General features: G+C 45.7%; 2 protein-coding genes across 2 annotated transcripts; both read right to left on the bottom strand.

Annotated features, from left to right (window-relative positions):
* Positions 1-1,683: 1,683 nt before the first annotated feature.
* LOC135627385 (probable pectate lyase 8) lies at positions 1,684-5,724 on the bottom strand. Its single transcript, XM_065133468.1, has 7 exons — positions 5,521-5,724; positions 5,151-5,243; positions 4,488-4,553; positions 2,811-3,453; positions 2,631-2,734; positions 2,381-2,519; positions 1,684-2,297 (listed from the first exon to the last, which is right to left on the bottom strand). The coding sequence occupies exons 1-7, from the start codon at positions 5,625-5,627 to the stop codon at positions 2,076-2,078; spliced, it is 1,374 nt and encodes a 457-aa protein (XP_064989540.1). The 5' UTR covers positions 5,628-5,724; the 3' UTR covers positions 1,684-2,075.
* Positions 5,725-10,304: 4,580 nt separating this feature from the next.
* Positions 10,305-11,433, bottom strand: LOC135627386 (zinc finger protein ZAT5-like). The gene has a single exon (XM_065133469.1). It carries the CDS (start codon positions 11,301-11,303, stop codon positions 10,440-10,442), a length of 864 nt encoding a protein of 287 aa, XP_064989541.1. The 5' UTR covers positions 11,304-11,433; the 3' UTR covers positions 10,305-10,439.
* Between the last annotated feature and the right edge of the window lie 1,980 nt (positions 11,434-13,413).

The raw sequence follows: 13,413 nt of genomic DNA on the forward strand, positions 1-13,413 counted from the left end.
CGGAAGGACGATCGGGGAGGGGCCATGGCCTTGTATGCGATCCTCACCAACTCCCGTGCGACCCCATTTAACGAAAAGGTTTGCAACGATTCCGTTGACCGAGAAGCCCGGTGGTTTCGATCGGACGGCGGATGATTTGCAATCCGAAGATGACTCGTACAGCACGGGATAGCGACGTTGGTGTAGAGAGCGAGGTTTCTGCGCCATCGCTAGGATCTGCTCCACGAGATGCTCTAACCAAACTTCAAACGAAGCTATCAACGGCCATCGTAGCCCGATGGAAACCAGCAGGCGATCCACCAGGCAATCGATGCCCACGTGGCATTCTTCCAGAGGAGAGATCGTACCAGGCCCACTGGTTCATCGCTTAATATGATCTGCACTTAAAAAGTCCATTGCTGCCACGGAAATGCATGCCTTTCCATATCAATGTTCTATTTATTAATTTGGTAACCATAAGTGATTGATGTTTCATTAATACTCGATCTCTTATATTATTAGATGAGTCAAAATGTAGAAAACAGATTAGAGCATAATAAAGACGGAAATGTTACAGGGGAGCATGTAAGGTTTATTTAGTAAAGTTAACTATAAGATATTTGATTACGACTTAGATAATTTGAAGTTATTATAGATAAATCTACGTAATACAGTTAAAATTCATATATTGTCATCTGGTATGTGATATTACAGCCTATTCGTAATTTTTTTTTAAAAAGAAGGAGATGAGCTACACAAGGAAAATATTTATGAGGAGAAATGAAAAAGAAGATTAAAAGTAGTCCTACATTAGTTAAAAACTAAGTGCATCAGATTACAAATGATGCATGTCTTCTGATGCGACTTTTTTCTCCCTTGAGTGTTTCATCATGCGTCTTTTTTGTCTGATGCAATCCGGTTTTTACAATGCACGTGCACACAGCCCTTGCTCACAGGGCTTCCACCGGTGGTGTTCCTTAAAAACATTTGACTGTAAGTTTCCTGATGTATGTATGTTTCCTCTGGAAGTGCTAGAGCTAAGCAGATTGCTATAAAATAGCAATTATTTACTGGTCTTAGTTAAACAATGCCAATTATTTACTGGTCTCCTGTTGTGCATGAAATATGTGCATACGGACGTTAGTCTTAGGTTTTTTTCGTTGCTTGGCTAGTATAAAACCTGTGTACTGCTTTTGTCGTTGGTTACGCATATCATGTTTACCAAACATGTCGCTAGGAATATATAACTTCATACTAAGAATGGTTCAAAAGACGCTGCCCTGATTACATCGGTATTCATAATTAGACAATCAGGAAAATAAGCCATCGAGTTTTCTAATGGTTTCGTATATTGTAGTTTAGAATTTTCATATAGTCATGATTTTGTTTTAATTAATAAACATTTTTTTCAAGGTTCGGAAATCCCCGTGCATTAATGTTTGGATTCGCCACCATGAGGAGATCAGAAATCGCAGTTCCATCAGAAGGCATCGTCTTCTCGTGGTAGCTCGCTTACAGTTTTTGACTGGGAGAAATCGGCCGTGCTGCTGGACAACCGTGTAAGGATAACATCGCTAAACCAAGTTCCGAATAATAATTAATACTACCTGGACAACCCAAAGACGGAAGAGAGGGAAGAAGTTAAACAAGCAAATCTCAAGACGGAACAGCGAAGAAATTGGACGAGCAAATGTCAGTTGTTTCCTTCACTGCGAATGACCATGCATCTATTACGAACAAGCCACGACAACACACATCATGCAACCTTTGGAAATTGGAGAAGACTAATACATAAAGACCATAGTCTACTCAATCCCAAGGAATGGAGGAAGATTCGGATCTAAAGAAAGCCCTGTAGAGAAAACTGGCAATAAAAAAAAAATAAAGGAAAAGGAAAAATCAAAACACTCAGCAACGCTTCCGCCTACTCCACAGACCGAGTTACAGTGGAAGCAGGGGGAGGTTGAGAAAGGGTAAAGCGGCTTGAGTGACTGTGAGACAAAAGAAAAATGTGCAACACTGTCAAATGCGAGTTTCTTTCCCTTTTTCTTTGTCTTCTAAAAGAGAAGACTTGTTGCGGTGTTTGGTGAGATGCTTCAGCACTGCGAACGCTTGCGGCAGCCGAGGGCGCCCGCGTCGGAAGTGATGGATCCAACCATGGACGACGACTTGGCTCCGAGGCTGGAGGCCTTGGCATAACTCGCGGAGGCTCCGGCTCCGGAGGGGGTGAAGTAGGCACCGTTCAGCAGAAGGTCGCCCTCGGATCTCCAGTTCCAACTCTTCCACACGTTTGAGTCCGTTTCTACCCTTTTGGTCACCTGTTCAACGCAAGCGATCATATACAGGTCCAGTCAAGGAATGCGAGCGGTATCGACAGAGCGACTAGTAAGGATGTCATTACCTCCTTGGCAAATCGGTTGGTGGGAGCGAGGTATCTGTTACCCTGGCTATTGATGGTCGGGTCGGCACTTCCACCAATGGCGTACATCTCCCAGTGGGTGTAATCATTGTTCACCACGTGGAAATACCCATGCCTGCACCTGTATTTTACCGCAGTCGAAGACAATGGGTCAACTTGGAACTTCCAGAAGAACAGATCCGTCCTTCATTTGGGAGAAGCAGAAAGAGATATATGAGGTACATAAATATACCTGGGCATTCTCTGGATGAGACCTTCGCCAAAGTGGTTGAACGCAATGGTGACTTGCATGGCCTTGTCCCTGACATAGGAGTCGCTGTGGCCCAAGAGCATCACCTGCGTAAAGTAGACCCGGGTTTTACTGCGATGGAGACTGCGTGTACTAACTAGTACAGCAGATTGAGGAGTGTACCTCGTTGTGGTGGGTGAAGTAATTGTTGGAGATGGTGATGGCGGTGGATCCCATGACGGCATCGACGAGGCCATCGGCGCAGTTGGAGAGAGAATTGTGGTCGACCCAGATATGGCTGGCGCCGAAGATGGACACGCCGTCGCCGTCGGCCATCGTCCTCCAGCCGTAGTGGGAGGGGGAGCTGCGGACCATGGCGTTCCCGGTGGGTTTACAGTCGTGGATGTGGAGACCGTGGATGATGACGTTGGTGACGAACTGGATGGTGATGCAGGCGCCGTTTGCGATGTGGACGTTGGCGCCGCGGCCGTCGATGGTCTTGAAGCTGTTCATGATGAGTTCCTGCTTGAGGGTGATGACCATGTCGCGCTTGAACACGATCCAGAGGGGCTTGTCCTGGATGACCGCGTGGCGGAGGGTGCCCGACCGAGGGTTGACGGGGTCGTCGTCCCCCGGGTCACTCACCACGTAATAGCGGCCGTCGCGGCCGCCGATCGCGTTGCGCCCGAAGCCGATCCCGCAGTCCGCGAGCCGCTTGCGGTGGAGGTGCCATTCTGGGTCGCACCGCCAGCAGTCGTCGATGGGGTTCCCCGTCCCGCATGACAAGTAGCCGAGGGCCCGGCGAGCCGTGCTGTTGCTTATCGCCCTGTTTCAACATAATTACACACAACAAAAGGAAGCGGCAAAAAAAAAGATTAGCTTTGCTCGATGGTAATCTCAACGTTTAGCAGTTTCAAATGATTACTATAGGGCCCACTAGTCTTCACTTTATGGGGACTCAAAATGTGTGCCGACCGAAGTAAATACGAAAGAAGAGGTTGGCCGGGAAATATGTGAACAATGAATGATGGCATAACATCATATCAGGTCTTCAATTGCAGGAGAATGAGCGGAGCAGGCCATGTTACACCCATGCTGTTTAACGAGTACAAGATCTATCTGCGGTGCAAGTGGTCAATCAACGAGCAAAATAGGAAGAAGTACAAGAAGTGGAGGTCAGGAGGACAGTAGGTGTAGTAAATGGCATTAATATCTGGGATCGTGAATCGGGATGACGAGTCAATAAATGAAATGGTCTTCCGTTGGCACTGCTCTGATAGTCCCTTTTTTGTACTCGGCGCACAGCCAGTGGTCTCTTTACACAACAGTATGGCCGCCGGTCACATGAGCTCATGGAGGACAAGCGACAACGTAGTCAAAGACGGAGCAAATTTAAATTTTTTCTTTTCAGAAAGGTCGCATGCAAGCGGCATCCGAGGAGAAACCCAATTTAATAACTGGTATGGCAGATGGATCACATCAAAACAGACAACCCCATTGGAGGTGCAGTACCTCCGAACCTTTTTGTTTTTGGCACTGGAGCTTGATCAATGCATAATTTCTTAGAGAAAAAAAAATAGATCCCCCCAATAAAGACGTAGATTATTAGTTAACCATTACAAATTATGTACAAGTAAGTAAGAAGTCTAATCAGAACTATAAAGGCAATAAATGGGGATATAGCGGTAGAAATAATTGGATTGCAATTATTTTAACATGGACAAAAAGTCGCCTAATCTTGTAGGTTTTGGGGATCCGAAAAGAAGGTTTATGATACTAAATGACTTGCATACAGCTGAAACTATTAGATTTATGATAAGAAAATAAATCTGAAGGAAAGGTGCCATCAAAAGGACTTACATGTGAACCTCATTTGCAACCAGTTCCGGATCGTCGACCGCGCCCACTACCACTTCTCGCCCAAAGCTGCTCAAAAGAGGGCAAACGCCATCAGAGCCCAAATGACCAAATTGACCCTATGTGTACATATCGAACTATGAAAGAGGCCAGCCGATTCTTTGCATCTGGGAAGAGGTGATCGTCGCGGATCTCTGGGCAGAACCACACCGCTCGAGGCGGTCGGTCGGTGGGCTTCATTTGGAATAAATTTCGAGAAGAGAAAAAGAGGGGGTGAGGGAGATTGATGGAGAGAGAAGGCGCTTCTCCCGCGTCTTTTACCCGATTTGACAGGTGTTCTGCGGCGATGAGTCCTCCACCAACCAAATTTCTCAGAAAGGGGATTTGGTTTGATTACGCCTTTTTATTTTTCAGTGAATTAATCCTTCGCTTTTCTTCTTTTACTTTTCGTCAATGAAAGCGAAAGGAGTAAGAGCGCAAGGAACTAAAACGAGAGTAACGGCTTCAACGGCTTTGATTCGATGGAGATTGCGGTTAAGGCCCAAAGAGCCATCGGATCCATCGACATCGAGCGTCCAAACGTCGGATCTGATGGTTTATAGCTCTTCCCAGGCACATCGACGGCCCAGATCTATTAAACAAAAGAAGGGGTATTGCATCACCGACCTATCCGTCGTATACTCGTTGGCTGCCGCGGTTGCTCTCAAACTCCTCCTCGCCACGGCCGCCGACGCGGAAGCTGACGCCATTAATCCAACCCTAGAAGAGAAAACGATCCATCAAAATTGGCTCGAGCGGATCTTGAACGCTACTGAAAGAATTTGGAGGCCGCACTCGTTTCAGAGCAGAGGATCCAGGAAGAAGCCAAGATGACTCCCCTGCTCCAAGTACGTTGCCTCTAATCGACCCCAAAAAGACCAAGAAAACCCTCATCCTCCCAAAACACAGGCACATTTCATCGGATTCCTCCCACGGCCCATGTTCTTTAGAAAAAGAAGAGATACAATCCATAGAAGGAAAGGAAAACGTAATGTACCTCGAGGTGGAGATCGAGTCGCATCCCAACCACCCGAGGCCTCCGGCTACTAGCACCAAAAGTCCCAGGACCAGCAACCGCGACCACCTCATAGATTCCTCCACCATTGCCGCCGCTTCTCCTCTCTCTCAGTTCTCTTCTGCTCTCCCACACCCACTCGCTAAAAATCTCGGCGCCGAAGAGGGAGAAGTGTACAAAATAAAAAGTGGGAGAGAGACCCAAATGAGGCGGAAGGAACCGCCATTTATAGCGCGTTTGGCCGTCCGCGCTTTACCACTACCCCACGCCGAACTTAACCGCGGTTAAGTGTTTGTTATGATTCCATCACCGGCAACTCTAACCGCTACTAACGGCTTCGTTGACGGCGAAGAGCGGCACCGACGGGGACACGTGCGAGAGGTCTTCGTGATCACGTGTCAAGCACGCGCCTCCGTCTCCGTTGAGTCTCCCGCACCGACGTCTCCGATTAACTAACCTCAACGCATTATGAAGTTAGTCTATAGATAATGTTCGATAACAAGTCACGCCTCTCAAAGCATGACACGTCAGGAAGGGATTTGTTGAACTCAATTAGTTTATATAATTTTTATTATGTATATATATACATTAAAAAACACAGAAAAAATGGTATTAGGAAAAAAGGATCCACTAAAGTTGGGTGTAGTGCGAGTTCAAGTAAGGTGTTCGACAAAATGGGTAAGCTGCCGAATCGATTTGTCTTCTAAATCAACACATCTGACCCACTTGCGCAGCAGAGCCAAAGGCTCTTCATGGATCAACGACAAGAGGTCACAGGCACAGCACTTCCATCTCATAGACATTGTCGAGCAACGATTTTGTTTTGCACCTTTTATGGTGTGACCGAGGTGTCCACGGTCTATCCCAAGGGTGCAAGATCACCAGCACAATATTTTAGTTGGAGCGCATTAACCCTAGGTATGGTTGAGGGGGTGTAGGCTTTGTTCTCTCCGACGAAGACCGAAGATCTCTCCCTTAGTTCTCTGTTAGGTACCTGCACACAAGTCGAAATCGGGAGAGAGATCCCCGACTTGATCCCTCCGACGTTTAGGTTAGAAGGGTTTTACTATGTAGAGTTAGGGTGTGAGTATGTGTGTCCACCTCCCTAGCGTTATTCTTGAGGGTGGTTTTTATATATGTTTTCGTGTGTTTCCATACGATGTCTCCATACGTATGTGTTTAAAGGTCTCATCCTTATAGTTGTTTCTGAGGGTGACTTTTATACTCATTATCATGCATTGACGTACGTATGTGTTAATGATCGTCAGTGTTTCCGTAAGTAAATGTTTAAAGTCCCGACTCCCTGCACTATTTCGGGGGGGTGATTTCTATACCTATTATCGTTTGTTGATAAACGTATGTGATAATGATTGTCAGTGTCTCCTTACGTAAATATTTAAAAACTCAATTCCTAAGGATAGTTTCTGTACATGTTGTTATGTGTAGAGGTACGGATAGTAGATGACTGTTTTATTCAGAACCAGGATGTCAAAGTGGCTTGGTGCATAATGTTAGTTTTGGAACGACGTGCCAGATGGCATGACACCATGGGCCGGATGACAGAATATGTCATACCAGATTTGTTTGTGGCAACGTGAACCAAACATCGTGTACGTAGCAGCACGGAATGCCCGGTAGGTTTCTCTCATCCATGTCATGCAATGGATCGGATCTGAGGACGAGGAGAGCACTGTCTTCGTTCAGATGCAATCACTGGGCAAAAATTTGATGTGCCTCGCTGTATCTGCCGCCTGACCCTAATAAGACAGACTCCGATACCCTGTAATGTGTGCTTGCCACATCCTGAAACAGTGAAGACCCCGAGGTAGGCGAGTCTAATCCTTTGCGGGGAACACAAAAGCAAAGGGAAGCATGCCGGGGAAAAGGAAAAGGTGGTGGTGCTCATGTCGCTGTAATCATTGATTAGTGGAGAATTCTTCCCTTTGCTTGTTCAATCAGCATTCAGTGTTACTGTCGGGTGCTCGATCGCTTTAGCTCACACTGCTGCAGCGCACGTAGCATCTACGACATCTCATTTCACAGTGATGGTTCTTCTATTCCTAGCTAGTTTCAGTTACTGCTCCCAGTCCCGAGTTTAAAGGTTCTCAGCTGTAGCTACGACCAACTCTCGCCATGATTGGCGGGGCAAATAAATGCTTGATTACAGGCGAGTTTGGTGGAAGCTAAGTGATCTCGGAGCACTTTTCAGTGACGCGCGCACAGAAGGATTAGAATAATGCAAGCTCACATGGTTTGGTGGCGAGCATGAAGAACGGATTGACGCCCAGAACTGGCGACTTAATTCCTCTCCCCTTTCTCCTCCTCTCTTCATCCGATTTCTTCGTTGGATGCCTTTGGATTTTGTTTATCCGTCTCGGATGGACTTCGTTTAAAGAATCTGAAGGCCGCTGCCGAGTCTCTTTCTCTTGTTCTGCGCACCACATGGTACGGACCCCTTTTCGTTGCCATGCTACCTCAACCGAGCTGCCAACAACTTCACGCCATGCTTTTGATCCTTCTCTCTCTATCTCTCTCTCTCTCTCTTCCCATGTATGCTAGGATTGATTCCCTTGTTCGAGTTCTTTATCAGCCGACGGTTGTGTTCACTCTCTCACAAGCATCCACCTGTTTCGTTGTGGCTTGACATGCACATGGATCCATTTGCTCCGAAGAACACGGTTCATGTGGCTAACATCGGCATGCTCCTCCAGTGGGCTGTCTCAGCTTTAGATCTTCTCAATGCTGATTCCATCCGCATCTCTTATACTCTGATGAACTAGAACTGGCTAAAGCTTAACTTGCATCAGAAACTAGAAACCCATGTGATGAGCTTGACTTCATCTCCACGCGTAGCCTGTGCAATTGATCCAAAGGCACCTTGTGTGTCAGAGAAGATAAAGAATATGACATCTTGAGTAGTGATGTGCTTGGAAGAAAGAGCCGGTTCAGATTGTATCAATTCCTTCCATTAGGTTGTCTGACCCAGTTTGAGGCAGACAGCCACAAAATGACACTCCACTACCGGATCAAGATTACTTCTCCTTCACAGGCAAAGGATTTGGAGCAGAGTTAGGCATCGAAGGCAGCTGCTGATTCCTTCTTGGCATCATGCAGTGAATCAACCAAAAGCTTTGGTACCTCATGCTGTTTTATATGCCTGGTGACTGCAAGAGAGGCCTGCAAGTTGATACAGATGGAAAGGTATCTTCTAAGGCATCCAGGAGACTCTTGGCTCTGGAATGTGTTTGTCGAAAAGCTGCAAGTTGATAAAGGTGGCTGAGAGTGTCCTCCTTGGCTCACTGGGCTGTCATGTGCTTGGTCCAAGATCAATGTGGGAGGGATCTTGTCCCATATGATCTCTCTGTTTGTGTCAGTCTTTGATTTGCCACTTGAGAGGCTGTTGATATAGGAGTAATGAGATTAGAGTTACATCATACACACTCTCTTTCCCTTCTGCTTCCTCTGTCCTATTGTAGGCCAAGAAGAAGTGTAATGGCTTGTGTTAATGGAAGAAACAGCAGGTTTATAAGAAATGACAACGACCTATTACCAGCTTAATTACTTGATATATTGCATGCATGTTCATCATCGAACTTGGGCTCTTAAGAGAAGATGTTACGACCTAATATATATTGGTTTTTTTCTTAAATATTGGTAATGAAACACTTTGCCCAATTATCCTAAAACGTTTTTTTTTAAAATTTTTTTCTTTTCGGATGATGCCCCTTTTTCAATCGATATATTTTTTTCTCTAATGTCCTAATTGCCCATTAGTGGAGGTGACCAAGGTAGAGCAAAAGCAATATAGTCGAAGTGATGAGGCTTTATGGTGAGCGGAGCGAAAGCAATGAGACCTCGTGATAGGACAGAGGAGGCTATATGAGGACGGAAGCAATAAGATCTTCTGAGGCAAAAGTGATAGGGCCTCATAGTAGGGTGGAAGTGATAGAGTCTCACGGAGGAGAAGGAGATCATCATAATAGGATGGAAGCGATGGGACCTTATGGTGGCAATTAAACGACGACAAGAAACACTTAGGGTATTAAAGAAAAATGAGAGCACATGAGGAAAGGATTAAAATGAGAATCCGAGAAATACCCAAAAAAAGAGAACAATTTTTAGAAAATCGCCCGAACAATTTCACTTGATCTAATTTGCTCTACTAATTAATTTATCTTTCTCATTTACATCGATCGTCTACGTTTCTATTGGGTTTGGACATTTGAAGTATCGCTTTCTATTAGGCCCGACGAAAGAAAGATACCAACAGATGTTTCGGCCTGCGGCCTATCCACAAACACTTGTGCTATTTACTCGAAGACTTGTTGCATTTACTAATTGGATTGGAAATTCTTCTTCTTTTATCACTGTCGACACATATTACGATCGACAGATATGCTTTTAGGTTTATGATAATGTACGTTCATAAATATGCATGCAATGATCGGGTGGAACCCAATCTGTCAATTTAGCGAGAGAGAGAGAGAGAGAGAGGGGTAGATTGAGTGGGAAAAGTAGTACTGAGAGCATCTCCGGGCTACGAGCAATGAAGTAGTCACCGAGTGGTCTCATTGCCCTCTTTTTCGTCTTGCAAACGAAAGGTACTCATGGGAGGAGGAACCTAATGCACGGCCTGTTGCTGGTGGTGCAGAAATCGAACTCATCCAAAGAGAGCATCTGCCTTTACGTGAACGCAATGTCACTTCCCCTCCTCATATATATACAGACAACGAGGAATTCAAAGAATCATTTAATGGTTGATCAATGTTAAATTGCAATGAAATGGAATGAATTGCTCACATAAGCCACGGTGTATCACAAGTGGTAATGGATCGAAGGGAAGAGAAGCAGAGAAAGAATTGATGGACAGCTGATTGGCGTCCATTGGTTGAGAGGTGTTCTTAGTAATGGCAGTCGACCACCAAAGCCGACGCGGACGCGGACGCCGACACCGGGGCCGGGAAGATGAGCGACCGCTTGCTGGCTAACGTGAAGGAGGGCGAAGGCGGTCGGTGGAGCTCCTCGTCGGCCGGTGCGGGGAGGTTGAGATCTAGCGAGAGGAAGCTCTTATCCTTCTTGGCTTCTTGGGCATCCGCGGCGGCCAGCGGCCTGTGCCGCCTCATGTGGCCGCCGAGGGCCTGCCCGGAGCTGAATTCCGATCCGCATATGGAGCACTCGTGGATCTTGGGCTTCGTGTTGGACTGGCCGCTGCTCCCGATAGGCTTCGAGAACGAATTCATGCTTATCTGCAGCATATCGTCGTCGACCACGACCTTCTCCTCCGCGGCCGTCGTCGGCGGGGGGGCGAGCTTGGGCTTCTTGTGGCTGGTGCGGTGCCCGCCGAGGGCCTGGAACGACGGGAAGCACTTGTTGCACGTCTTGCACTCGTACACGTAGAACCCGGCCTTGCCGTTGGTGGTGGTGGCCGCCTCAGCGAACCTTCGGCTGGTGAACTTCTCGGCCCCACCGCCGCGGCCAGCGGCATCGTCCTTCCGCGCCTGAGCCGGCGGAGGCCTCGCGACCAGGGCGCGTCCCTGGGCCAGCAGGATGAGGCAGTTGGCCATGTCCTCCTCCTCCTCCGTGACAATCCCGGAGGCAGCCTCTGCCGAGGAGGCCGACGACGCGTCGGCGGCGACGACCACCGGCGGCGGTGGTTGGCTCCTCGGTCGCTTCGTGCGCTTACCCTTGACCAAAGCTTGAACCAATTCACCGTTGGAGATGCTGTCGCTGCTGTTGGAGCCCCGGGCTTCCTCCGGAGTCTCCATCCCCCTTGGGAAGAGAGCAAGAGGTGGAGAAAACAACAAGAGAGGGAGAGAGAGAGTGAGTGGAGGTGGTGTAAGACAAGAACAACGATACTCACACACAGGAGATGCAACACCGCTTGTCCCCACGTATATATTAATGAACCAAGAGAAGGGAGTCCATCAAATGCCGTGCTTTGCTATTATGAGAGGAGAGCTAAACCATGAATTAGCCTCCTCACTTGTATTTGGGGTGGGGTTGTGGGGGAATTAGGTGGAAATAGGAGAGGCGTGGAGTGAAGGGAGGAGTGGGAAGGATGAACAGCACAGGACAGAGGGGACGGACTCCACAACCCCAACCAAAATGCCTAATCCTGGACTCGCTGTCCACTCTTCTCACACTTATTGGCACAGAGACGAGTTGGCCACACAACCCGTCACAGGGTAGAGGGAGAGAGATGACGATGATGGTCCTGTGGTGACAATGCCAAGGAGATGCTTTCTGTGGCAAGCCTGGACACACGGAGACTGCACTCCTCCTCCTACCTTTTTATTTGCTTTGCTTGCTCACAGCTGCGTTTTAATTGGACTTGTTGGCTTCGCTAATAAATTCGGATTCATCGAGTCCCCAATTCTTCTTCTTCTTCTTCTTCTTCTTCTTCTTCTTCTTCTTCTTCTTCTTCTTTAACTTATCCATCAATCTGGACGAATGCTTCTTCTTTCGCTAAACTAGGAGGAAAAGATCTTACAACATGTGACTCGAATAATATGTTAGCTCTCCTTGATTCTCTGCATGTTGTTATTATAGACTGATCACAATAATGAGATGGACAAGGCCAAGTCAATGGCCGCCATGTCCATGTCGAGAAGTACGTGAGAGCCTGCGTTGGAGATCTGTGACATGACTCTCCAAGCACTTCAGTTAAGCTGTCGCACTCGTCGAGCACATGTACAAGAAATGAATGAGCCATGTCGTCTGGCCACAGGCACAAGATTCCGACAAGGTAAAAGAGGTGAATCCAAGCCTGGATGAGCATGCACAGATTGTGGTGTAAATGCTCCTACTATTTACGCATGCACAGATTACCACACCATCATGGCTTTTCTTATGGGCATGGAAAACTAGTCACTACTGATCATCTTAATATTGAATTTTAAGCCACTAGTTAATATTCTATGCACCCATGCATAGAATAAAGCAAAATTATGGTGCACAACATGCCGTCCACATGAAATACAACGCCTCCATGTTTGTCTCTCTTCCATCATTGAATGATTGGGTCGGAGGGTATGCATGATTTGGTGGCTTTGAATGAAGGGTTTGGCTTGCTATAATTTGTCGTTGTCGTTGCGTTCGAGACAATTAGACGGTTCGTTGGCAACGATGACACGGGTGTATTTTATGGTTGTTGTACATAGCTAGTCGATGTGCAATGCATGTTCTTGCCATGCAAGCAAGTTAATGGGAGGTGGTGATGAGCAAAGCAGAGGGAGTAGGCCGCATTGAATTCACTTATCGATTGTTTTCGGCTAAGCATGATAGTTTTATTACTACACACACGGATTAATACATTTCGAATATACGCGCGCACGCACGCGCACACACACACACACGCACACATGCACGAAAAAAATGTATTATTACACACATGATAAAAATCGAGATACATTTACATTTAGGGATTAATACATTTCGAATATGAATTAGTGTCTAATAATTTTTTAAAATCATTTTTTACAATTTAATATATATATATATATATATATATATATATATATATATATATATATATATATATATATACTTTAAGATATTATCTAAAATTATAAAATTGTCAACATGATTTATGTATTCTATAAGGTGAAATTTCATTTGTTTTTAATTTTTTATATTATTTTACATTCATTTATATGATTATATATATATATATTTAATTAAATATATTTATTAAATTAAATTAAAAAAATATTTATTTATTTTTGAATAAATATTAAAAATTAGAAGAATAATTTTATCACATAATATTCAATGAATTTTTGAAATATAATTTTAGTAAACAACACTTACGTTAATGCATATTTAAAATATGATTTTCATATATTATATTCCAAACAATCAAAAGTATTTCATAAC

The sequence above is a fragment of the Musa acuminata genome, chromosome BXJ2-11, assembly GCF_036884655.1.
Source record: "Musa acuminata AAA Group cultivar baxijiao chromosome BXJ2-11, Cavendish_Baxijiao_AAA, whole genome shotgun sequence".
In the NCBI taxonomy this organism is placed as follows: domain Eukaryota; kingdom Viridiplantae; phylum Streptophyta; class Magnoliopsida; order Zingiberales; family Musaceae; genus Musa; species Musa acuminata.

Excerpts from the sequence above, each read along its gene's own strand:
- LOC135627385 (XM_065133468.1), bottom strand. The coding sequence starts at position 5,627 with ATGGTGGAGGAATCTATGAGGTGGTCGCGGTTGCTGGTCCTGGGACTT. Across the intron at positions 2,520-2,630 it reads CTCATCCAGAGAATGCCCAG|GTGCAGGCATGGGTATTTCC; the intron begins GTATATTTATGT and ends GGTAAAATACAG. Across the intron at positions 2,298-2,380 it reads CCAACCGATTTGCCAAGGAG|GTGACCAAAAGGGTAGAAAC; the intron begins GTAATGACATCC and ends TGCGTTGAACAG.
- LOC135627386 (XM_065133469.1), bottom strand. The coding sequence starts at position 11,303 with ATGGAGACTCCGGAGGAAGCCCGGGGCTCCAACAGCAGCGACAGCATC.